This window comes from Onychomys torridus, chromosome 19 (assembly GCF_903995425.1).
Source record: "Onychomys torridus chromosome 19, mOncTor1.1, whole genome shotgun sequence".
In the NCBI taxonomy this organism is placed as follows: Eukaryota; Metazoa; Chordata; class Mammalia; order Rodentia; family Cricetidae; genus Onychomys; species Onychomys torridus.
In genome coordinates, this window is record NC_050461.1 from 2,089,088 (window position 1) to 2,116,897 (window position 27,810).

A 27,810-nucleotide genomic window follows, 5' to 3' on the forward strand; every position below is an offset into this window, starting at 1 on the left:
TAGTTTTACCTTACATGAAATAATCAGGAAAAGTGCAACAATCAAATGTGAAAAAGAATTCATGAGTTACATGACCAAAACCAAGTCCCTTTAATATTTCTTTGGTGGAAGCATGTTGGAGACACATTTCTTTCTACAATTTTTCTATTTTTGTGCAACATTATTGGCAAAAGATATTTGAGTCTTATATATTGAAATATGATGAACATTAAAGTGACTATTGCATCTATTCTTATCCTATTATGACTAAAATGAAGCTTCTTTCCATCCTACCATTAAATATAACAGTCCATTAGTGGTTCCACCTTAAGAAAATATCACTATTTCTCTTTATTTTCTGATATTCTAAAATCAACAAGCAAATTCCTCAAGTACTTTTATAGTGATTTTTTTCTATTGTGACATTAATGTGTTATAAGTTAACTTTCTCATGTTTAAATAAATAGAGTTTAAGCCCTACCTGCATATAAACTCCTAGATTTGTGCCATCATCCAAGTTCTCTTTGAAGTAGGTTTTTAATAGAATTTGGGGGGAGTTTTTCCTATTAAAACCTGTCCTGAACATGTAAAGAGTGCTTAGTTATTGTTTTATCTACAATTAATAATAATTGGGTCCCTCTTAAAGAAGATATTATGCATTAATGTTTTGATTTTTTTAAATATATAAAAATTAGAATCTGAGATTAAATCAATTAAAGTTAATTATTTATTCTATTTAATTAAGTTACAGAATGAGTTATCCCAAACAATTTGAAAGATTTCTTTATATATTCAAAGCAGTGCTGAAATATGTGTATGTAATGTTTCTTCTGAATTATTTATGACCAGGAGTATGGATAAGTTTGAAGTCATTGTCATCAAATATTGACCATTTCAGTCTATCTATCATACAGAAATTTCAATTTTTTATCTTATTTTGGAATTTGTAAACTACTCCATGTTTCCAATTTCTTAGTGACTTTTAAAGTTCTGTATAGATAAAAGCCTTTTTTTTTTTTTTACTTCTATGTGCAAAATCTTCAATGTCTAATTATATCTTATTGGAGCCATCATGTCGCACAGTATAGGAAATTCAGTGTGTTTTGCCTGAATGAACTTTTGAAGATTCTTTGTGTAATAGGCAACATGAGGTGTGGACATGTTGTAACCTTGGCTATGTGACGTTTTTTAGCTTGTGGTTTTGAGTAATAGAGCTCATTCTTGTTAAATTTTCCTACATTATATTACTTTGAAGACTTAGTGAGCTTCATACTTGTTGAATGCCTTTTTCCCCCAGTACTTTGTGTAAGCTAACATTTCATCTTTAAAACAACTCTACTTAATAGAATTTCTTATCATCCTCCCACCTCAAAAAAACAAAACAAAAATGAAAACAAAACAAACTTGGATTGAGGTTTTAAACAACTGTCCAGATTGGCAAAGTGGCAAGTGCTGAGTACAATGAAAGTCTGTTCTGACTTTACAGATCCTCTTCTTACCACTCTTGCCCTTGACATATGCAAGGCATGTGGTTTGGTTATGAATAACTATTGGAAATGTAAATTACTCATTATTCGTCTGCTTAACATAACCAGTGAACAATTTTGTATATGTTAAAATTCCATTACTCAAGTTGATTGCTTAAGTAACTACAACATCAATTTGCCTATTTTAAGCCAATATGACATCAATTTATAATTTTTCTTATTCTTCTTGACTATCAAGTTTTCCTATCCCTGTTTTCTGAGTTCTAATTCTTCATAGTTAGAGGAGGTGTTACAGTAGCATACTTCTTATTAAACTTCAGTAAATGGTTTGCTATCCATTGTGCAAGGTAACAGTCAGTCATTGAAATAACTTTTGTAGGGTATGAGTTGCCAACTTAGAAACTGATACATTTCGGGAAGTTTAATTTGTGTATGATTGTGCTGAAAGTACATGGTGTGGATTTTAAAGGGTGGAAGAGAAGTATGCTTTGTCTTTGTAGCACTCATTTCTCAGGGACAGAGGTTAGAGAGTTCATGTGTAAGTATGTCCTCTTTCATTCTATTCCCCAAGCTGACAATGAGGAAAAGAGTCTATGAAGGTTAGACATATCAATTCCATATGACGAGAGGGTAATGATGCCAGAGAGGAGGAAGGATGGAAGAGGAGTGGAGAAGTGGGGCTGGGGCACTCACACTGAATTACTTAACAGTGCTGTAAATCAGGTAAGAGAGGAACTTTGTTTTGAAGAAACAGCAATCATGACTGTCATGTCTTCTGAAGGCGATGGCATAGCAAAATGCTAATTTGTCTAAATTTTATATAGAAAAAACCCCAAAATTTGTAATTTTCTATACTTTTATGTGTTTTTATTTATGTAAATATTTAACTTATTTTTTTTATTTATTTTTGTGTAATTTCATACATGAGTACAGTTGAAACTGGTAACCTATCTCAGGATCTTAGTCCTGGAGAAAACTCCTTCCTTCCCTCAACAGTCTTTGACTGCCTGTAATTCTTCATCTAGGAGTGGGGGGTCTTATAAAATTACCCCAACAAAATTGATATGTCAACTGGCATTGCCATTATGCAGGTCTTGTTCAAGCAACCATGTTGTTGAGATGTTATGGGTATAGGATCCCTGTCAAGTCTTGTAGACACTACCTGGTAGTGAACATCCTGGTCCTCTGGCTCTTCTACTCTTTCTACCCCTTCTTCTACAATGTGCCCTGAGTCAGGTATGGGGCTGTGTTGTAGATGTACCAACTGGGGTAATGCACCCTGCAGTCATATACTGCCTGCATTTTGATCACTTCTGGAGCTCTACAGTAGCCTCTGCTACAAAAAGAAGTTTATTCTTTGAGGAGTAAGAGTTATTGCTATATTTGTACATAAGTATAAGCATTTATAATACAGCTAAATATTATATTGGTTTAGGAAAATAAGGTATAGTAGGTTCTCCTCTAGGGACACACACACACACTCACTCACTCACTCACTCACTCACTCACTCACTCACTTATACATATATAGAAGTTTCAAAACATTCAGACAATTTAACACCTCTATAATTTGTTCTCTTGCTTTGCTAGGTGGTATTTTTGAATATGTGGAGTCTGGCCCAATGGGAGCTGAGGAACTTGCATTCAGATTTGCTGTGAACACAATCAACAGGAACAGGACTCTGCTGCCCAACACCACTTTAACTTATGATACTCAGAAGATCAACCTCTATGATAGTTTTGAAGCATCTAAGAAAGGTAAGTAATAGCTATATACTATGGTTTCTAGAATTCAGATTTGGAGGTATGCTTAAAAGAGTTCTTGATTCCATAATGTAGTTAATTAATTATTAAGAACATTTATATGGAAGGATTTGTCTTTAATATCTGTATGCATTTTATTAGAGAAAATGTTGATGTAGTTAGCATTTACAAAAGAAAAAGAAAAACACTTTTAAGTGAAATTAAATTCATGGTTGACAAACTATTCTTCCCTACTGATCTCCATTCACTGTTATTAAAGTGTTTAAAAACTAACTAAAATAAATGATAAAAGAATTCTTCCCAGGGACCCAGGTTAAATTCTCAGCACCCAATGGCAATGAACAACTACTCTAGTTCCAGGGGACATGACTCCCACTTCTGGCTTCTGATGGCACTGCAAATATACAAACTTACATGTGGTATACAAACTAACATGTAGACAAAAAAAAACAATACAAATTAAATAAAGTCATTAAAGCAATTTTTTTGAAAAAGAACCATAACCTAGGCATATATTATGCAAACAGCAGTACCAGTAGTGAATCTGTTTGATGGGTACATATTTACATATTGTCACATAGGTGATCATTGATTATATACATAGATAATATTATAGGAAGGGAGGTCCTATCTTTGGCACAGTTAGAATTCCCATAATAGACATTGCCAGAATGGACTAACATAGCTTTTATCACCATATACTTTAAAACAATGTTTACCTTTCTATAATGCTAATATTGTTTTACTAGCTAACTTACATTGATGGAAACATATATAATTATTTGTAATTCTAATTTGATGAAGTGTTTTTCCAAGCTTATTAATATTAATGACAGTTGATAAGATACAATGCTGCTCACAATGAAATTCTTTCTTTTCCCCAGATGCTAACTTGTGTTTTTCAAAGCCTTATTCTGCTTGCCCTTTGAATTCATATCTTTGTGAATACAAATTAGTTTCCCCATTTCAGATCCATGCCATGGTGATAAAAGGTTTAAAAGACTGGAGGGAAAATTGTTAGAGTTGACTGTTTGTCACAACAAATGCATATTAAGTCATTAATTGTAAGACAAGTATGTTTTATTAGTAGTATAACTCATGATCACTTCCATTAAGGAAGAAGAAACTCTGATTTCAATGAGAACATTCAGACTAAATCATATGGAGTAAGAAAAATATAAATAAAATAAATAAATAATACTATTATAAAAAATAATATATTGTAACATTATAATATTAATATATTATATTAATGATGACTTCAAAGGGTCAGTGTAAAAATATAGTCTCAAATTTTCCTGACAACAAACAAAATATTATTGGGAAATGCCTTAGCACAATTCTTAAGTAATGAAGTTACCTGGTTTATAAAATATTATAAGAAATTTACCAGATCCATTAAAAACTCATTTGGAATCTGGCCTAGAACTAGGAAAACTCAAATAAGTAACTTTCTTTGCACATGTAAAAAGGGTGAATGCTATCTTTTGCATCTTGTTTATTGAGTTATTATTGCTTAGGTTATAAAGAAATGAGAACAAGAAGAGTGATCTTCTAGAATTGCTACAAATACACACAGTGGTCATGACACTGATGATTAACTTTAAAAGAGTAACCAACTGAGACATTTAAAAGCATTTTTAATCATTTTTGTCTGAAAAGAATTTAGATGGTAAATTTTGGAACTTTTTTCTGATGCTTGTTTTCTTCTATATTTCATAGATTATATTGCTTTGTTCCGTCAATGACTACTTTGATGTTTTATAATTGAATTACTAATTGATTTATAAAATACTTTCAGTCTCTTCTTAGCTAGGTAGGTAGCACAATTCCGCTATCCTATCTAACTCCGCTGGAGGCAGGAGATCTCTGTGGAGGAGGCCAGCCTGGACAGCAGAGGAAAACCTGTTCTCAAAAGCTAATCAAATGAAAACAAACAAACAAACAAACACTCCTTTGTTGTTTAAAAGTACAGGATGATTCCAAGTGTTTTCAGCTTGTCTTGGATTTTGATTTGTCAAAAAACAAGTGAAGGAAAGCCATTGGTCTCAAAGTATATGAATTATTCTTTTGAGTATGATTTCAGAATTGGTCTATCACTGATTTAGAGTTCTTATCATTATTTGGAAAATAGTCAGTATATTTAAAATCAATTTTGTTGTATCATATAGAATTTTTAAAGGAAGCATAAGCAAGTGTTTTTTGCAACTAAATTTTACCTAATTTTAAATTGTCTATGCTTAGGTATTCATGCATCACATATTTTATGCTAAGAATATTCCTTTTATTCGTTTATTTTTTTTTTGCAACCCTTCCATGACATTATTCATAGAATTATTTCAAGTTTGGTTTCCATGAAATTGGCTGAATAAACTTTCTTTTAATAAACTGAAAATATGTAGTTGTAAGTTCATGAGACCTCAGCCCTGACCTGACTACAGTCAACTGAGGAAAGCTGAGAGCAAGCGGCAGGAAGTCTCCCTGGGGTCAGCACACCAATTGGCTACCCAATATCAAATGGTCAGCTTAGGAAGCACACATAGAAGTAACATTATATGGACTGAGCAGGTTTTATTTGTCTATTTAGGAATTCACACACACACACACACACACACACACACACCATTTAAAAAAAAAAAAAGGAGGCCATGAATTTGAAATCAAAGGAGAGGAGGGGAACATGGGAAAAGGTTTGGAGGGAGAAAGGGAAGAGAGGAATGATGTAATTATAATCTCATATATATATGAGATTTACATATGTAAAATTAATGAAATGCAGATTTATAGATTTATACTAAAGAAGAAAGATCTTTACCAGGAAGAAATCTTTGGGGTTTAATAGCAGTTCACGCCTTCCTTCCCTCTCCTTATTAAGAGACTCCTTTCTCCTCTTCAGCTTGTGATCAGCTGTCACTTGGGGTGGCTGCTATCTTTGGGCCTTCACACAGCTCGTCAGCAAATGCAGTGCAGTCCATCTGCAATGCCTTGGGGGTTCCTCACATACAGACCCGCTGGAAGCACCAGGTGTCAGACAACAAGGATTCCTTCTACGTCAGTCTCTACCCGGACTTCTCTTCCCTTAGCCGTGCCATCTTGGATCTGGTTCAGTTCTTCAAGTGGAAAACCGTCACAGTTGTGTACGACGACAGCGCGGGTAAGGGCAGCACCCCCTGTGGCTGTTTTCAGCATGTTATTTTCTGGCGTGCATCCTGGGTTCTTGCTAGTCTTCTGAGGTTTTTTTTTTTTTTTTTATTAGTTTAATTTTGTTGTTGCTTATTAATTTATTATTATTGTTGTTGTTGTGTTTATGTGAAAGAACTAAACGATATATGGAGCCAAATGTCAACACTTGTTCCAGAAAAATCACAACCAAATCACATACATTTTCTTTGTCCTTATGAAGTTAAGTATCAGGATTTTGAACCACACATTGAAAACAGAGTTAATATGGGTATTGGGTTAATATATTATACAAATAATTTCAGTTAGATTGAGTAGTTTTCTACAGAAACGTTTCATGATACACAGTCAACATCAAGAAATTTATAATTTTGGCATAAATTTTCTTCTGTTTTATGCAAATGATGTGTATAGTGAGTAATAAAATCCACATCTTCAAGTAGTGTGCTGAAATTGAAACTTTTGGTTTTCTAAAATGTCAAACAAATTATAGCATTAAAATACTTAAAATTTTGGGGACTGCTTTTGTGTAGACACAATTAGAAACTTAAAAATTAGAATTATATATAGACTTTAGTGAAAGACTATTCATGCCACTGCCTAAGAATAGTTTAATAAATGTTTCTCTACAGTGGTTGTCTGTGTTATGTTGTTTTAATGAATATTAATGATGGTTGATTGTTATCTTTAATTATTAATTTAAAACAAATCTTAGAACACATAAGAAATTAGCAGTAAAATCAAATGTGTAGTTTTGTGCTGACAGTTATTTTGGCAAAGTAGTTGTTATGTTTATCATGATAATCAATTTCATTTCAGGATATTTTTCAGTATTCTAAATATTGCTTTAAATTAGAATGCAAAACATTTTATTTTAGGCCTTTTCACTATGCCTTCAAATTTACATTGAGATTGAAATTTATTTAAATTTAAATTCTCTCCAAATATGGCAGGAACATGCTTTGTTCCCATTCACTTTGTATTCTTGCCATGAACAAAACTTTGTGTAGAAATTTATCCATTTTATAATGAAATTGTCAATGCAAATGGACAGAGAGAAACTTGGCTAAGAGAACAGAGTTTCAAGGTTGGAAAAACAATGAAAATAGTTTTAAACATATTTCACTGAACTAAGACAGAGCTAGCCTTATTAGAAGTTAATAATCTTATTCATGCTTTTGAAAAATAAAAAATATATATTGTTAATTTTAGCTTATACATTTATCAATAAAATATTTAAAAATCAAAAGCAGTTTTAATGGGTCTTTTAACTTAAATTAGACTTATTAAGCTTATTATTTTTCCCTCCAAATAATTTCCTTCATGTAATTGCCAAAGCTCTCTTAACAGACTGTGTATTAACAGTTCTCCTGTGTTTGCATATGTGGAATACCTGGAGAATCTTCAGATACAAATTAGCCCACTGTTGTTTATGCTCATAGATAGTTATATGCACATGTATAGAAAGTAGATGAGGTTATTTCTCTGTTCTATCTTGACAAATTTGAGTATATGCTGCCTAAACAGCATATATACTTAATTTTACATGTGGAAACATTTATATATACATATGCATAATTGCATGCTCTATTTTGTATTAATTATTTTCATACTGTTTATAATTAGAAAGGAAGTGGCAAAAGATTGAAGTGTGAAAAGGTGTAGCATGAATCTTAAAAGTTCATATAATAAAAAACCCAGAACCAGATATTGGGGTGAAAGATCAGATATGCAGAGCAAGCCACAGTCAACTTCACCATGGTAATGTCCTCAGCCTATCTTGTCTGAGTCCTCATCTGAAAGGGTCTCAGCTGAACTGCTTTAGTTCCTCTTTCCTCATACCTTATTTACCTTTCTCCATTCTGCTGTTACTTCCTGGGATTAAAGCCGTGTGTGCTTCCCAATACTGGGATTAAAGGCATGTGCCACCACTGCCTAGCTGTGTTTCCAGTGTGGCCTTGAACTCACAGAGATCCAGGCAGATCTCTGCCTCCTGAGTGATAGGATTAAGGGTGTGTGCCAGCACTGTCTGGCTTCTATGTCTAATCTAGTGCCTGGTTCTGTCCTCTGATCCTCAGGCAAGCTTTATTGGAGCATACAATATATCACCACAAAAAGCCATACGATGTATCCACATTTATGTGGAAATGTTCATCTTGAGGAAGTGAACAAAGAAACAAGAGAATTTGTAACCAGTTAATATCTATAATTGGTGAAGGTTCATATGCAATTACTTTTTCTAATCTAGAAATAATATTCTAAATATTTCCGTCCCTAGTATAAATTTAAATAAACAATATATATAGTCAATAACATTTACATAACTGTAGAGACCTTGACCTCAAATAAAGTTTATTAAAAACATTTAAAATTCCTGTTTAAAGCTTTAAATTTAGGCATGGTACTGTCTCTTGGCTGAAATCCAAACATATGTATGGGTAATATTACCACTAGTTTGAGGTCAGCCTGGACTACACAGCAAATTCAAGTATAGCCTGTGATACAGAGTAAAACCTTGTGTCTAAATCCACCTACTCCACCTAAAAGAAGATGCTTTGTCACCTAATTATTTTAAAAGTTACATAGACATTTCAGAAGTATTTAATTTTATAAATAATTTATATTAATATTAAAGAAATTATAGGTTTATAGAATAAGTGTGTCTTTAAAGCCTCAAGATAAAAAATTATGGATTTTCTATTTTATGCAACAACTAGTTCACACATGTTGATTTGGTACCTGATGCTTAGTAATGACAGTTATAGATATGATCCTAGGCCAGTTCAGGGGACAAAGATTCCACTCTCATGCTTTTTTGCTAATTAATGGACATTTGATTATTCAAACTTTGTACTATTTTTGATTAGCTAATTACATTGGTAAAGGAATATATTATTAATCTTTTTGAAGTTTAAAATTTTACTTTTGAGAAGTTGGTTTTCATTGTTTTATATAATAGAAATGATTTGTGAGTAAAGTCTTTTCCTGAGCATATAAAATTTTGTTGCATGTAATTTGATCTCTCAAATTACTATTGGTAGAATTTTTTAAAAAAATGTGTATTGCCCAAATAGAGTAGAATACAATTTGAAGTTGTGGAAGAAATGCAATTATAGTCAGGACTATGGACAGAAAGGGGCCTCATTTGTCGAGATAAATAGTATTGGCCTTATTGTGGACTGATGTATCAATTGCTTACTGAAGGATATAAATGTGCTGTTTTTATTTACATGTTCCTTTTTCCAGACCTATTTATTGCATATGCTATCTCCTATTTATATTCATTTCCACTTGGTTGTATTGTCCAGTTTGATACGTGATAATTTCATCCAGTTCTTGCTCCCACACCCGAAACAGATAGATGATAGATGAAATGTATTTCTTGACTAGGAGGACTTACTAAAATAATGTTAGCAGGGCTATTTTTTTATGATAATTAGCATTTGTTGTTGTCCTGGATGAATGCTTTTAAACACCATGAAAGTCTGTTATAGCTCTGAATGGTGTCCAAAAATGATGGAAATGAATTGGCTTCAGAAACAAAGCTATGTTTCTGTCAGTCATTTTGGAACATATGATTCATTTTAAATATAAACTAAAAATAAATTGGATAGCTGTCAGTTGTAAGCAATTCCAGGATAAGTTGTGAATATTTGCTTTAAAATTCCTATGTTTCATCTTTGTTTATAGATCAGCAGTCCATTAACAAAGAACTCTGGGCTGGTAAGCAGAACCCTAGGATTCTATCCCAGCTTGCTGCTAAATTACTGGAAAACATTGGAAAAGAGAATAAGGGGATAGGATTGACTACAGATGAGCTATCATGCATCAGATATTATGTAAATTCTGTCATAAATTATTTTTCTCAATCTTCAAAAACAATTCTCTGAGTCCCGAAGGAAACAGGTTATCATTTCATCTGGCCAGCTTCCTAGCTCGGCCTCCTGCCCAGCAGCAGCCCTACAAACATGAATATCTTCCTCAATTCCTTCGTTCCTTGGGGTCCACAATCAAGTCTCATTTGCCAGTCTTCACTGCTCTGTTCTCTCAAATCTACTGTCTTCCTTGTCGAGCTACTTTTAGGTCAAAAGAGGCATCATCTCTCATGGTGTTTGTTACTTATTGTACACGATCTAACTGAATTTTCAATTTCAATTTCAATCTAATCAATTTTGTGTCGATAATCTAGTCTCAAACTTCACTTAGGATAATTTTAATAATGAAATTCTGGTTGATTCTCCCCTTACTAACTTTTTGGGCTCCAAAATGCAGCTGTTTAGGTGCAAACCCAACAGGCAATCATATATACCCAAAAACGTTGGGATATTGGTGACCTCCAACTCAGGGACCCGATTCTGCACTCTGGTCTCACACCTCCAATTATACCCCATCCTCAGGGTGCTAAGCAGCAGCCCTTCCCTCCAGCTGCCCCTGAGAAGACCACCAAACAGCAGCTCCACCCCTGGAAGGTTTTAAGATCTGGCCAAGACTTCCATTCACAGTTTTCCCTCATGTCTTCTCCTCTGGGACCATCCAGGAATGCTCTGCTCACATTGAACTTGGATTTACTAATTTGGCCTGATCTGACTTATTACATAGGCAGTGTTACTCACTGCTGGGGGATTTTTTCCCATCAGCAGCCAAAACATTAAAAGAAGTTCTGTAAGTAATCTTGATTTTAAATTTCTTTCTTGACATTTGAATTTAAATGCTCAACTCAACTTTTGTAAGTTAAGTTTACAATGGAACTACTAAACTTCTTTCCACTGCTAAACATATTATTCTGTTCATATGGAAAGCACTAATTCTGGTCAACTCCTGACCATGGGATAAACATACCAGTGTGTGCACATTTTCACGGACTATCTAGCTTTAATATCCTCAAAGAAAGGCTTCTCTGGTCCTCTTTCTGATGTCTGAAAAATTCTCCCAATTTATCCTAAAAGCACATAGTAACTCTCACTGTGTGTTGGTTTCCCTGGCTCTATTTCTGAATAAATCTTCATCTAAACAGAATAGACTCTGAGACTGTTTATTTTATCATAAGTTTCTAAAATAGCTCAACACACAAAAGTAACTTAGTGATAACTTACGGTATGAAGGAAGACATTACAATGTTCTTGTGTAAACTGCTTAGAAAAAAGTGAACTTCAACAGGCAGCAGTAGCACACGCCTTTAATCCCAGCACTCAGGGGCAGAGCCAGGTGATCTCTGTGAGTCTGAGGCCAGCCTGGTCTACAGAGTGAGATCCAGGACAAGCACCAAAACTACACAGAGAAACTCTGTGTCAAAAAACCAAAAAAAAAAAAAAAAAAGAGGAAAAAGAGGGAACTTCAGTGAGTTAGGTAATCTGCCCAAAGTTAATATAGTTAGTAACTTTGAAATATCTATTAAATATTAATAGATTCAGCAAATGTTTTGAGGTACACACAGTTTTCTTCCATTATTTCAAAAGGAAATGAATGTGAATTTCATTTATATACATTTTAATTATAATTAAGTGTGTGTTTATTTATTCAAAAAATCATAGATAATTGTTCTATAAATCACATGGGGCAGAGGGCACAGATTATGGATAAAAGTTTGCCTCTGTGAGCTGAGGCAAAAGGCAGGGAGGAGATTCAATGACCACAGTACTCCTTTAGTGCAGCAAGCTCAGAGAAAGGTGAGGAAAACCTCTTGTGTGTGAGTGCTCAGTAGAGGGGCTCACAGTACCTTGGCAAGGGCAGAGGAAGTTCTGCAATGCTGCTTGATTTCTCCCTCACTATTGCAGTAGGGGAAATAGAAGCATCTCAACTGGAGAACAAGGTGTCTGCAAATGTATAGATGACCCAGGAAGCCAGGGGCTGCAGGCACTTCAGTGTAAGAGGTTGAGGGGGAGGAAAGATGAGGGGAAATTCGTACAAAAGGCTAAGGGAGATAGATTACCAAGAGCATCTCACATACTGTTCTACTTGCCCTTACCCCACTTCCCTGTCCTACACCTTCTGCATGGGTATAACAGTGTCTGTGATGTTTGTATGATATGAGCCTACCTTCCAAACCACAACTGAGCATTTTATAGATGACAATTTAATTTCTGATCATGCACCAAGAAGTCGAGAAAGGGAGCTAGAGCAGAAGCATCTAGCTAGGAACAGAGAATGATGTGGGTGCTATGATCTTTGGTTTCATAAAATTCTACATAAAATGCTGCACTCCTCTGTAGTTGTCAGTAAGTTACTTGCCCTTTGAAACCATGAGTCTGGTGATTTTTAAGCTGAAGATCATATATACTCCATAGGATTGTTGACACGATTCATAAAATTATTAAGTGCTTCACTGAACACACATTGTAGATGCTTATAAACCTGTAGCAATTGAGAGGCTATGTGTTACATTGTATGAAGAGGAAAATACTACTGCTACTGTTTTTGTTATAGAAAGTCTATATGCAGTAATTTGGCAAGTTACAGAAGAATATTGATCTTGGTTTTAGATCTAATCAGTCAATTCTAGAACTCAGAACCAACTCTGTTGAATAATGTTATACCACGAAATTTGAATTTATTTTGTTTACTTTTTAAATTCATTTTGCCATTATTTTTTAGTAAGGCCATGGTGTGATCAGTACCATCTGTAATAAAGATTTTATAGTTGCATTGTGGAGAATGCATTAGGAATACTGAGTTATAAATGGGAATAGGTTGGAAACAAATAAAAATAACTTCAGATTGGAAAAGGGGAAATGTTTCATTTAAAATGGAGTTTACAGTAAGGCAACAGAGAGATTTCTAATACTTAAAGCATATAAACTCCAAAAGTACTGAGCAGATTGTGGAAGAAGGGATGAAGATGTATTAATGCAATAACTGTACCTGGCTAAAACAGTAGAAAATTAGATTAATGGAGAAAAAAGCAAGAAAAGAGGCTTAAGAAAAGTGAGAAGCAGTGTTAAGTTCTCTCAAGGCTTGTTTGCTTTTTAATGAAATGACCTCCTGCATTGTAAAGACATCCTGCATAGTATCTTTAAAGAAAAGAATTACTGTGAGCACATAGAACTCCTATTGACATCTACCCCACTTTTTATCCCAATGACTTTGTAGTAAGGGCAAATAAGAACAATCACTATTCAAAGTAGGGTGGATTCACAGTATAGGAGAGACCAGAGTTCTGCTAGTGAGTGCGCAGTCATGGAAGTGAAGTAGAATGTGAATGACTAAAGAGAAGAATATAAATTTGTGTAGTTAGGGATTAAAAGTCCATCCCTAGTTTGGGATTTCGAATACTTAACTTTAATTTGTTTCTATGATACAATCATCACAAAGAAGCCCTAGAACTTTGTCTTAAGCAACAGCCAGTGTTTTAGTACTAATTTGGGTGGAGTATATTTATACATTGTGTTCTAAATACATCTTAAAGTATTTTAAGGTTAGTTCATAAAATAAGATAAAAGTCCATTAATAGAGGAGAATGATTTTTGTTTTATCTAAACATTACATTTAAATGGGATAAAATACAATAAAGGGATTCAATAGAGTAAGTTAATTTTAAAATATATATTCCTAGAAGATACTAATTTGAATAATATAGCAATTTTTGTATTGTGTAACATAGAACCAAATAATTTTATGGAGTGGGGTAATTTAGGTCTAAGATGATTATATGTTGTACATTTTTAGCACAAAGCTATAATTGCAGTATTCTATAATTCCAAATTCAAATACAATTAGCAGTTACAAGTTAAACCTAATTATTTGGATATAGTTGATTACATAGTCTGACATAGTACTGTTTCCAGAGTTGGTTATGTTTGAACTTGGATTTCTTTTTAATCCCAGTTTTCAAAGCACAGAATTACTTATAATATTATTTCCCAGGGTCTGATTACATGGTGTTATTTTAGATATAGGAAAAATTCTTTAAATTTTTCAATATTTTTAAAACATGTCATATTATAAGACAAAACAAAATCTCTTATATATAATAAACATACTTTGGTCCAAAAATATAAGGAAGTTTTATAGAAGCCTCAATGATGAGTAATTTTTACCTTAGTTGTAGAAGACAAAGATATTGTGAAGGATAATAATTCCAGCAGTGACAGAAAGACAATGGCTGTTCCCCTAGACCTAGGTTTTCCCCTAGACCTAGGTTTTCCCATATTTAAAAATACTGAAAGTACAAGTTTTGTTTCCTTCCCCCTCCCTCTTGTCCTGGTTTGTTTCTGTCTCTGTGTAGCCCAGTCGGAAGAAAAGGACTTGAATGATCTCAGTGATGTACCTGACAGGTTCTTTATATTGTTGAGTGTAAAAAGGAGACTCTCCAGCTTGGTCTGGGAGCCTTCACTCTTTCCTCCTTGTGTCTCATTCTCAGCCATTCACACTCATTTTCATGCTCTTTTTGTCTGTTTTCTCAGAAAACCAATTTTTATTGCTAAAACTCACATGAACTCTTGTGGTTACCAATGGTCACCCACTACACCATATTGTTTGTACAGCAAGTAGTTTAGCCTAGCCATCAGCAGAGAAGAGCACTGGGGTTGCTTTGCCTTGATATTCATATATAATGATAATTCCCTCCAAGTCTCAAACCTTGAGGCTGGAGTATACAGCAGAAGAGAGCCAATAGAATCTGGGACTGCAACATAGGACCTGGATCACATATACTTACTATCTTCCAGTGGTCAGAGGTGAAGACCACACTTAGTATTTCCTTAATATGGTCCACAAAACTTGGTTCCAAGATGAGATCCAAGAGTTGCAGATTCCACTCCAGGATTTGGAATGGAAAGTGCTCATCTTGGGAGATGACATCACTAACAAAGTGAGAATGATCCCTGTAGAACATGCTGTGCTATGCCAGAGGTTGTCTTATTGGTTGACTTCTACATGATGGTAGACTTGTCTCAAGAAGGACAGTGTCTAACCAGGAACTATGACATTGACTGTGACTATGACTGTGACTCAAACTCACCAAATATTGTAGTTTTCACTAAGGTCATCTACTCAGTCATGAAGGTGACTGGTGTGGGTATTGTCTTAGCCATGAAGATAGCATTGATAGTTCAGAGTGAAATCCCTCAGTCTTTACCCTTAAACTCCATACTTTTGTTCTTTAAATGCCCATGCTATCTGAGGGTTTATTTCTAGTCTTTTTCATTTCTCACCTCCTTCCTTCCTCTCCATAAAACATCTTGTGTAACCCTTGCCTCCTTCCATATACATGATACACACTCACAAATCTATCCCTGATGCCAAAGGTCTAGGCATCCAGTTCTCCATTTTCAAAAACCCACAGATATGTGTAAACCAACATATAAACCTAGTCACTCAACACCACAAAACTTGTATTTTCCTATGAGTTTCCCCATTTGTCAAGTTGTCTCAACCTGATTCTTAGTGATAATTCAAGATTATTATTTTATCTCTAATTGGTCACCAATAATTGTTATTTCTTCTCATTTGCCTCTGGTTATTTTCAGAATTACTTCTTTTCTTCAACCCTGTTTCTTGTTATTGATAATGATTGCTTACTACTTGAGTTAGGCCTTGCCTGACACTTGATGTTACTCCCCAACTCAAAGCTTGTTTATATCTTAGAAATGAGTTCTTCATCATGGCTTTTCCAACCTCCATCAATCCCTCCCTTTAATTTCACTTCTCTGGTGTTCCTTCTCTCCACACTGCATTGTGGCATTATTTGAAATAATTTTCCTTCATTACCCATAGTGCTCTTTTCTTTCATTCTCTTTCCTATGAACAGTTTTTCTATCTTTTCAAGTCTTTTCCTGTCTTTTTACCTACATTTCCTTTTATGATTCACTTCCCAATAATCTTGTGAAGCAATATTCCCTTGCTGCTCCAGAGGTGCTCATGTGAGCTGGCATCTCTGTTTGTGGTTTGTATCATACAACGTTATTAGTGATAAAAGTTTATTTTTCATAGCCATGTAGCCCACTGAGCAGATATGAGGCCATGTCCATTTCCCAGACTTGGGATTTCTGATGATGCTGTAATTAACTCACCAATTATGTGTTTCATCCTTTGTGTTTTTGGTTACTACACAAATAACTATAAAGTGTCTATTTGGTGTCAGCATTGTTTTCTGTTGAGAAGACAGAAAGTAAAACAAACAAACAAAAATATAAACAAACCTGCCACATGGAGTCATGTTTCTAACACACACACAGACACACAAAAACACACATTTAGCTGGGTGGTGGTGGCGCACGCCTTTAATCCCAGCACTTAAGAGGCAGAGGCAGGTGGATCTCTGTGAGTTTGAGGCCAGCCTGGTCTACAAAATGAGTTCAAGGAAATTCAAAAAGCTACACAGAGAAACCTTGTCTCAAAAAAAAACCAAAATAAAATAAAATTAAAAATTTAAAAAAATTTTAAAAAATAATTTTTGTGTGAATGCACTAAGTGCATAAAAAACTATTGTGTTATAAACAAAATGCTGATTAACCCTAGATGTTAATAAAAATACAAAGTCTGATAGGACCAAAGGGACTGGTCCTGGGGAACTCTGAGTCTCTGAGTCTTGTGACAGTCACAAGATATCCCAGAGGAATTCCCGTGAGGGTCCAGTGATGATGGTGTCCCAGAAACCAGGGGCCTTGAACCAGGCCACTGACTCATTAATCATTTGCCAGTAAACTGATGGGTCAAAGAGGTGTACTATATGTCAGACCAAAGCCTCCATTGCCATCAGGACAAATGAAGATGTCTTGCAGAAGGAGGAAAGAAGAAGTAAAGATTTTTCTGTTGAAGTGGCTTTTTTGTTGTTGTTGCTAGTTTTTTGTTTCTGTTTTTATTTTTGCTTTTACATTGTCTGCTTGCTTGCATACTTTGATTTGTTTCCTTATATGGGTAGGCATGGCAGGGATAAGGAGAGGATATGGGGAACTGGGAGGTGAACAGAATTTGGGTGCATGATGTGAAACTCCCAAAGAGTCAATAAAGAAGTAAAAACAAACAAACAAACAAGAAACCAAAACAAAACTAGGGTTTTCCCATTTAACCTTTATAAATTAGTAACTGTAGGTTTAAGTATATGTAAATAAGGGTTTACATTTGCAGCAGGAAATATAAATAAGTAGTGTAGGCATTGCCAATGCTTCCAAATACATGGTTATCTCTCCTTCTAAACTGTACTGTGTTGCACTTCTTTAATGTATAAATTAAGTATAAAATGAGCTAAGTAAACATCTTTAGTCAATGAAATGTGATGATGGTGTTGTAAGTATCTGCCTGGAAGCATGTAATTGCTTGGCCTTTATTTCTCCAGATTATTCATTTTTGGTCACAACAATGATGGTGAAAGTAAAAGCATTCCAAAATATTTAGACAAAATAACGCAGCTTGCTCTTCTAAAGAGTTGTCCGGTCTTGCGTCAGTCCTTGCTCTTTGTGGAATGGTTGACTCTTGCCAGTGTTTTTCTTATTTTAGCCTGTAATAAAATTATTAGAAAGTCTTAATTAAAACACAGCTTTTTAGCTTTACTTCTATTTTGTAGTTTGGCAAGGAAGAGGTGTGGTATGGCAAGTTTTTCCCAAGGTCTTAGGTGATTGAGTAACTTAAATATGTGATCTATAAGATCTTGCCAATCATGCATTTTCACATTTTTAGAAATAAGTGATAATAAGATAATCCTATCAATACATCACACAATGGTATCATTTGTTAACGCAGCTATGAATTTTTACCAAACTTAGAATTGTTTTATTTGTTTATTTAATTCTTCTTTTTTATTTAAAAGTTTTTTTCCATTTTACATACCAACCAAAGTTCCTCCTTCCTCCCCCTCCTCAAGCTCACCCTCTACCTTTCCCCTACCCCTACTCCCATCCACTCCTCAAAGAGGGTAACACCTCCCATGGGGAGTTAACAAAGTCAAGTTGAGGCAGGACCAAGCCCCTCCCCCTTGTATCCAGGCTAAGCAAGGTATTGCTCCATAGGAAATGGGCTCCAAAAAGCCAGTTCATGCACTAGGGATAAATCCTGGTCCTGCTGCCATGGACCCCACAAACTACCTAACCCACACAACTGTCACCCACATTCACTGGACCTAGTTCAGTCCCATGAAGATTCCCTAGCTGTCAGTTGAGAGTCAGTGAGCTCCAACTAGCTCGGGTCAGCTATCTCTGTGGGTTTTCCCCATCATGATCTTGTCTCCTTTGCTCATATAATCCCTCCTCCCCTTTTCAACTGGACTCCAGGAACTCTACCCAGTGCTTAGCTGTGGATCTCTGCATCTGGTTCCATCAGTTACTGGATGAAGGTTCAATGATGACAATTAAGGTATTTACCAATTTGGTTACAGGGGACAGACAGTTCAGGGACCTTCTCCTCTATTGCTTGGAGTTTTATCTGGGATCATCCTTATGGGTTCCTGGGAATTATTCTAGCACCAGTTTTCACCCTAGTCCCATAATGGGTTTCTATTTTTGCTCTCCTTTTCTGTCCCTCCCCCAACTCAACCATGCCATTCCCTCATGTTCTCTTGCTACCTCTCCTTACCTCCTCCCCCTCTTCCCATGCTCCCAATTTACTCAGGAGATCTTATCTATTTCCCTTTCCTTGGGGATCCATGCATGTCTCTCTTAGGGTCCTCCTTGTTACCTAGATTCCTTGGGGTTGCAGATTGTAGCCTGGTTATCCTGTGCTTTACATCTAATATCCACTTATGAGTGAGTATATATCATGTTTGTCTTTCAGGGTCTATTATACTTCAATCAGGATGTTTTTTTTTTTTTTTTCTAGTTCCATCCTTTTGCCTACAAATTTCATAATGTCATTGTTTTTTACAGCTGAGTAGTACTCCATTGTGTAATTATACCACATTTTCTTTATCCATTCTTCAGTTGAGGGGCACCTATGTTGTTTCCAGGTTCTGCCTATTATGAATAATGCTGCTATGAACATAGTTGAGCAAATGTGCTGGGGTATGAATGGGCATCCTTTGGGTATATGCCCAAGAGTTGTATTGCTGGATCATGAGGTAGATTGATTCCCAGTTTTCTGAGAAACTACCATACTTATTTCCAAAGTGGCTGTACAAGTTTGCACTTCCACCAGCAATGGAGGAGTGTTTCCCTTTCTCCACATCCTTTCCAGCATAGGCTGTAATCAATGTTTTTGATCTTAGCTATTCTGACAGATGTAAGATGGTATCTCAGAGTAATTTTGATTTGCATTTCTCTGATGGCTAAAGATGTTGAGCAAATTTTTTATAATCTTTTTATTTAGTAAAAACTTTTCTTTCCTTTTATGTACCAACCTCTGTTCCCCCTCCTTCCTCTTCTCCTGCTCTCCCCATCTACTTCCATCCCACCCCAACCCCTATTCATAGAGAGTAAGGCCTCTCTTGAGGAGTGAACACAGCCTGGCACACCAAATTGGGGCTGGACCTAGCCCCTCCCACCTGTATAGGGAATGGGCTCTAAAAAGCCAGTTCCTGTATCTAGGATAAGTCCTGGTACCATTGCTAGGGGACCCACAAACACATCAAGCCGCACAACTTTCACCCACATTCAGAGGGCTTAGTTTGGTCCCATGCAGGTTCCCCAGCTGTCAGTTCAGAGTCCATGAGCTATCTACTAGCTTGGATCAGCTATTTCTGTGGTTTTTTCCATCATAATTCTGACCCCCACCCCCTGCTCTTATAATCCTTCCTCTGTTCAACTGAACTCTAGGATCTTGACCAAGTGCTTGGCTGTGGGTCTCTGCATCTGCTTTCATCAGTCACTGGATGTAGGTTCTATAAGTGTCTTTCAGCCATTTGAGATTCTTCTGTTGAGATTTCTCTGTTTAGATCTCTACCCCATTTTTAATTGGATTATTTGGTATTTTGATGTCTTATTTATTGAGTTCTTTATATATTTTAAAGATCAGCCCTCTGCCAGATGTAGGACTGGATCTTTTCACATTCTGTAGACTGCTATTTTGTCTTATTTATCATGTCCTTTGCTTTAAAGAAGCTTCTCCATTTCAAGAGGTCTCATTTATTAATTGTTGCTCTCAGTGTCTGTGCTACTGGTGTTATATTTAGGAAGTGGTCTCCTGTGCCAATGTGTTCTAGGCTACTTCCCCTTTCTCTTCGATCAGGTTCAGTGTAATTGGATTTATGTTGAGGTCTTTGATCTACTTGGACTTGAGTTTTATGCAGGGTAATAGATATGGATTTATTTGCATTCTTCTATATGCTGCTATCCAGTTATACCAACACTGTTTGTTGAAGATACTTTTTTCCCCATTGTACAGTTTTGACTTCTTTGTCAAAAATCAGGTGTTCATAGGTGTGTGGATTAATGTCAGGATCTTTGATTTGATTCATTGATACACATGTTTGTGTTTATGCCAATAGAATGGTTGGTTTTATAATGATTTGATATTGGCAGAATTATCAGTCACTTTTGTAGAATACTTATTTTAATTGTATAAACTTCCATACTATATAACTCCAATTCTGTTAAATATTCTTGTCTGTGAATTATTTAAAACAACATGTATGGGGTGTGAGATGGCTCAGTGGGTAAAGGCATTTTACAAGAAACCTGACAGCATGAGTTCAAGACCAAAAAGTCATGTGGTAGAAAAAAAGAACTGATTGCCTATTGTTGTGTAGCCTCTACATGTGCCCCTATATCCCCAGATAAATAAATGTAAAATCACTTTTTATTAATTTTAAGTGTAAGGAAATGTTATTCAGCTATGTGTAGCAGAAATTGTCAAATGTAAATTCCAAAGACTTAGAACTCCTATGTATTGAAATAACTTTTATAGCTATTTTGTCAAACATTATAAATAAATATTATTTAATTTCTTGATAATTTTTTCAAAGTGCAAATTGTAATTTGCTAATCAAATGCTCAAAAATTCTTCCTTTCCATCTTCACACTGAACTTTTTATCCAGTTGAGCTAATTGAGTTGGCATTAAGAAGAAAATTAAGTCAGCACTTGAAATCTTAACAGAGCCTATCAATTACTCTATTAATTATACAGTAATAAATGACAAACTCTAATTCTCTTTCTCATAATATGAACAAAGGTCAAAGAGCTACCTGACTGGAATACCAAGGAGCCAAAAATGACAAATGTTGCCAGTTTAGAAAATGCCATGAGATACTATTGGAAACACAAGTAAGGATCACTGATGCATGAATCCTTAAGCATACTTTAAGAAGTATGTTACTTAACATGCAAAGAATAAGAGACTGTAGCACTCTCAGCTCTAAATGGGATGTCTATATTATTCCTCCTGTCCCCAGAAACTCAGAAGTCATCATGATGGAGGGGGAGTAAGAATGTAGGAACGAGATGAAGTAGATGTCTACATCTAAATATCATTTTGGTCATGATAACATAGTTGCACACATGAACTCAGTGGGGCAGGGACTCATGCACAAAAATTTCACAAGACCAAGCCAGCTAAAATGCCAGCATGGATGAGGAAGGGTCTCATGAAGTCACACCCTATTCAAAAAGTTGTTAGCAACTGATGGATGCTGGGGAGGGGGAATTAGATTTTTTCAAGGATACACACACCAAGAGGTGTCTAATACACACTAATGCACATACAGAAAACAGTGGATTTTGAAGATATCAAGAGAGCACATGAGGTTAGGAGGGATGAATTAGAGTGCCGAGGATGCTGGAGGATTTTGATCAAGATACAGTATATGCACGTATGAATGTTAAGTAAAATCTTAAAACAAGTCTAAACTCAAAGAGAACCAATCTTACATAATATATTAAGAAATAAGGAGGCAAAGATATGTACAAAAAAAAAAGACAATGTAATTGTTGTGTAACACTGCTCATGTGTTGACAAAAGCCCTGAGACTACAGCAAAGACCAAACCACATTCACACAGGTTGAAGGATAAACAGAGATCAGTGGTCAGACTGGATTTCTTTGCCATTAAACAATTCCTTCTTTCTCCTTCTGTCTTCCCATTCCCTCATTATATTTTCTGTTGAATTAGACAGCATAAATTTTATATGTTGATTATTGTGTTTTTGAACTTATCAGTGATTTATTTTCTTTAGTAATATTTATATTCTAAATGGTTTATTCTCTGAGTAAATATAATAGCCCTGGTTGTTAGTTTAGGTATAGAAAATGTTTGTTCAAAATATCTTTATTATTATTTTCAAACATGTATAGAAACAGAATTTCTAAGTCAGTATAGTTTGATTATTAGTATTATGTTCTCATGCATAAAGCAGAAATCCATTATCTTATTCCCTGGAGCTAGTTAATTCCATGTGATTTTTATTGGCAAATAATATAAATCATCATGGTGAATCAGTTTATTTTGTACACTAATGATAACCATCACATCCTTCCCTCCATACTTTGATGATGGGTAGTGGTGATGAAAGCACATATCCAGAAGAAGTTTCTGGAAAATCTACAATGTGTAGACTTATCCTACCAGTTGATGTTAGATGAATGATTAGAAAGAAACAAAAATCTTAATGTTCTTTAGTCCCTGAAATGGGTAAGTGACAGTCTTACCAAAACCATAAAAATATCTTGATTTTTACCTCATTAAATATATAGAAGTTTAATTCATCATATTACTTGTTAATTTAATTATGTTAGCTGAGCACTATGTAATCTCTCTCTCTCTACTTCTTTATTCCATCCGCTCTCTGCCAACTCTCCCTTCTCCTCTGTTCTCTGGAGTTTTTTCTCTCCTATAGTAGTTGCTGTGTTGTGGTCCAGCTTACAATCATAAGATTGTAGCTGTGGGCTTTCTGATGTGTCTGCTTGTTATCATTGATTTCTATTTTCCATGGGGAAATATACTCAGAATATTTTGAACAGTCATTAGGTTGGTGTGCAAGTAAGTGGTGTCTTATAAACAGTACATGCAAAATAATTTGTTTTGTAATTTCTAAATATTATTTATGGAAAGTTAAATTTTTTTGGGGTGGGATGTTGAGGCAGGGTTTCTAATGTAGTTTTGGTTCATATCCTGGATCTGGCTTCTGTAGACCAGGCTGACCTTGAACTCACAGAGATCCACCTGGCTTTGCCTCCTGAGAGCTGGGATTAAAGACATGTGCCACCAGTGGCTGGAAAGTTAAATTTTGTGGCACTTTTAAGATATAAAACTTTTTTTTTTTTTTTGGTTTTTTTCCTAGACAGGGTTTCTCTGTGTAGCTTCATGCCTGTCCTGGAACTTAGCTTGGAGACCAGGCTGGCCTGGAACTCACAGAGATCTGCCTGCCTCTGCCTCCCAAGTGCTAGGATTAAAGGTGTGTGCCACCACCACCTGGCCTATTCAATGAAATTGTGGCATAATGCAAAACTCCATTGCAACTAAATGCATTGTTGTTCTTTAAAGGTGTATGAAATTAGTTGAAAATTTTCATTATAAGAACATTATAAGCTGATATTTTGATGAATTATTACTTATTTATTGTTAAACAAAATTTGCTGAGTGAATTCCTGAGTATAAGTTTTCAATTCTGAGTCCAAAGCAGAAATTCTGATGCAATTAAAACCCTTTCTGAGATTTTAAGAGACAAGTTCTGGTTCTCTTCTTGGTGATTTAATGCTTTACATGTATGAGACAGTGTAAGATTTGCTTGTATTAATCCAAATATGTTTGATTCATACAACCTTATCTTCTTAAGAATAGACATGATTATAAGAGACAAGAGGAATCCTTGACCCTGTGATGGAAATGATTATTGTGTTGATTAGGAAGATGATTTCATCATGTCAACATTAATCAAACTTTTACACTTCAGTTATAATACATTAACAAAAAGTCAGAACAAAATCAAATTCTAGTATCTTGAAACTGCAATTTTTTTTATAATGTTCATCTTCTACTTTCAATATTTGCTGAAGATTTCACCCCAGAAATTTGAGATTGGATTATAACTTTTATCATTGCAGTACATTAAGTTTCTTCAGAGATAGAGAAATTAACATTATATTTCTACCTTAGTTGGAAAATTCTGACAAATTAAAATTAACATAAAATGTTTAACTGTCAACAAGGATTGGAAGGAAAGAGATAAAAATAAAAATATTTTAGAGAGAAAATTATAATACTTGAGAGATAAATGTCAATAATGACCATAACAGAAGCTATTAAAATTACTCTGGGCCAACTATAGCCTGAGCAGTTAGCATATATGTTCTTCATTTTCATCCTTTCATAACAACTCTTACACTGACCTCATATAGGCAGATGTGAAATATTGAGTCATCATGACATTAAGAAACTGAGAAAAAAATACTAACACATGTCACAGTTAGGATTCAAACTGAAAGTGGTAATTCCAATGTTCACATTCTTTGGGATAACCTGTACTTACAACAGATAGAGATAAGGAAGAAATCAAGGATAATAACAAATTAATAAGTGTCTATATATAGGCAACTGATGTTATACAAGAATCTTTCAATGCCTATCTCTGCAAAGGGGAGCTGTGTTATAACTAATTGACTTGAGATAGCAAAATGATAAGGCAGTCAGAATGTGTTGATGTACTCTTGCAAACTTTTGTACAGCATTCATTTTTGATGACCCACACTTTTCTCAAATACTATAAGAAATGTAATCTGGACCAGAACTCCATCTGGATCAGAGGTGAGTGCCTGGGTCCATACCCAGAGAGGCCTGCCCCTAGGTCCCAACCCTGGGCACCAGCCATTCGGGGAAAGACCTGCCCAACTTGGCCCCAGGTTCTGGTCATAGGGCAGGACCACTTCCACCCCCCACTGGGAAGGTTTCCCTTCTCCAAGACCCCTGGCAGACCCTGCAATCTTCACACCCTACCCCCACACCCATATGCCTGAGATTAGATATCAAAATGCCCAAGAGTCCAATTAAGAAATGGGCTATAGAACTAAACAGAGAATTCTCAACAGAGGAAGTTCAAATGGCTGAAAGACATTTAAGGAATTGCTCAACATCCCTAATCATGAGGGAAATGCAAATCAAAATGACTCTGAGATACCACCTTACACTCATCATAATGGCTAAGATCAAAAACACAGAGGCTGGGCAGTGGTGGTGCATGCCCATAATCCCAGCATTCAGGAGGCAGAGGCAGGTGGATCTCTATGAGTTTGAAGCCAGCCTGGTCAACAGAGCTAGTCCAGGATAGGCTCCAAAGCTACAGAGAAACCCTGTCTCACAAAACCAAAACCAAAACCAAACAAAACAAAGCAAAAAACAAGAAACAAATAAAACACTGAAGATAGTTTATGCCTGAGAGGATGTGGAGCAAGGGGAACTCTCTTCCACTGCTGGTGGGAATGCAAGCTTGTATAGCCACTTTGGAAATCAATATGGCCCTTTCTTAGAAAATTGGGAATCAATCTCCCCCAAGACCCATCTATACCACTCTTGGGCATATACCCAAGGAATGCTCAATCATACCACAAGGGCAGTTGCTCAGCTATGTTCATATCAGCATTGTTTGTAATAGCCAGAACCTGGAAACAACCTAGATGCCCTTCAACTGAAGAATGGATAAAGAAAATGTGGTACATATACACAATGGAGTACTGCTCAGCAGAGAAAAACAATAGCATCATGAGGTTTGCAGGCAAATGGATGGATCTAGAAAAAAATCATCCTGAGTGAGGTAACCCAGACTCAGAAGGACAAACATGGTATGTACTCACTCATAGGAGGATACTAGATGTAAAACAAAGATGACTAGACTGCTACTCACAACTCCAGGGCGGCTACCTAGAAAACAGGACCCTAAGAAAGACACAGAGAAATGGATTAGATCTACATGAACAACCTGGATGTGAGTGGGGGTAATGAAGGGCAAGGTTCAAGGGAAAGAGAGCTTAGGGGAGCAGGAGATCCCAGCTGGATCAAAAACAGAGAGGGAGAACAAGGAATAAGTGACCATGATCAATGAAGATGACATGAGAATAGGAAGAAGCAAAGTGCTAGAGAGATCCCCAGAAATCCACCAAGATACCTTCACTTTAGACTACTGGCAATGGTCAGTCGAGAGAAAGCCTGAACTGACCTACTCTGGTGATTGGATGGCCAAACACCCTAACTGTCGTGCTAGAAATCTCATCCAATGACTGAGAGAAGTGGATGCAAAGATGCAAGGCCAGGCCCCAGGTGGAGCTTCAGGAGTCCAATTGGCAAGAATGAGGAGGGATTGTATGAGCGAGAATTGTTGAGACCAAGATTAGAAAAAGCACAGGGACAAATAGCCAAACTAATGGAAACACATGAACTATGAACCAATATCCAAGGAGTCCCCATCTGGATCAGGCCCTCTGGATAAGTGAGACAGTTGATTAGCTTGAACTGTTTTGAAGGCACCCAGGCAGTGGGACCTGGACTGTCCTTAGTGCATGAGCTGGCTGTTTGGAACCTGGGGCTTACACAGGGACACTTTGCACAGCCTGAAAGGAGGGGAATGGACCTGCCTGGACTGAATCTACCAGGCTGAGCCGAATCCCCAGGGGAGTCTTTGCCCTAGAGGAGATGGGAATGGGGGGAGGTCTGGAGGGAAGGCAGGGGCAGGGAGGGGGAGGAGAGGGGAATGCATGGCTGATATGCAAAATTAAATTAAATTATAAAATAAAATTTTTAAAAAAGAAACGTATTTTCACACAAGTTTTATTTTATGAGACATAAAAAACTATAGCCAGGAAAAAATAAGAAATAGGCAGAGATGAGTAAATGGTGTATTTCATCTCTAGTTTTACAAAGGATATAGATTTTATCTGAAGCTGTCTACTATCAATATAAAGAAGACGCTTCATGCACATTATGCAACCCATTCAGCATTTTTTTGAGCAAAGGATGAATAATCCCTGGCATACTACAAAAGGATGAGCAAAGAAAAATTCAGCCATGGAAAATATACATAAGTATATTGGCAAGATATCTTAGGAACTACCCCATGAATCATCCAGCATGGAAAATAGCATTACATAAGACAGTGATGTGTAAAGTGCATCACAGATATCTGTGTCTTAGGCCACAGGTTCTGATCATTGCTGTATTGTTTTACCAAGCCAGGTGATTATTGGCTGTGGGGGCTGGTGTGTATATTATAGGATGTTTAACAGCATTTCTTGCATCTACCTACTAGATGTTATTTGTGACTTTACTAAATAACTCCTGAGGTACCATCACTAATGGAGATTGACAAAGCTTGCTGGAGTATGTTCCTAAGCAATTTTTTTTGATTAAATAAACATGTATAGATTACAATAAAGAAAGCTTATAGATTTATGTGTATCTGTCTTAGAAATCTTAGCTTGGACACTAAGAAAATCTGAGTCAGAGCCACTGGTATTGGAATAAATGTGACTATATATACTGATAATATAAACATGTTAGGCACTTAATAAATACCTCTCACTCTTCCAGATTCTTATGGAAACAAAAGTAAAGGA

General features: G+C 35.8%; 1 protein-coding gene across 2 annotated transcripts in view; it reads left to right on the forward strand.

The window, feature by feature from the left end:
* The window catches only part of Grik2 (glutamate ionotropic receptor kainate type subunit 2), a 624,705-nt gene that overhangs the window by 221,744 nt on the left and 375,151 nt on the right, over positions 1-27,810 (forward strand). For both annotated transcript variants that reach the window (XM_036168913.1, XM_036168912.1), the window contains exons 3-4: positions 3,057-3,224; positions 6,127-6,384. In XM_036168913.1, the coding sequence (XP_036024806.1) occupies positions 3,057-3,224; positions 6,127-6,384 (426 nt within the window). The remainder of the gene's footprint in view (positions 1-3,056; positions 3,225-6,126; positions 6,385-27,810) is intronic.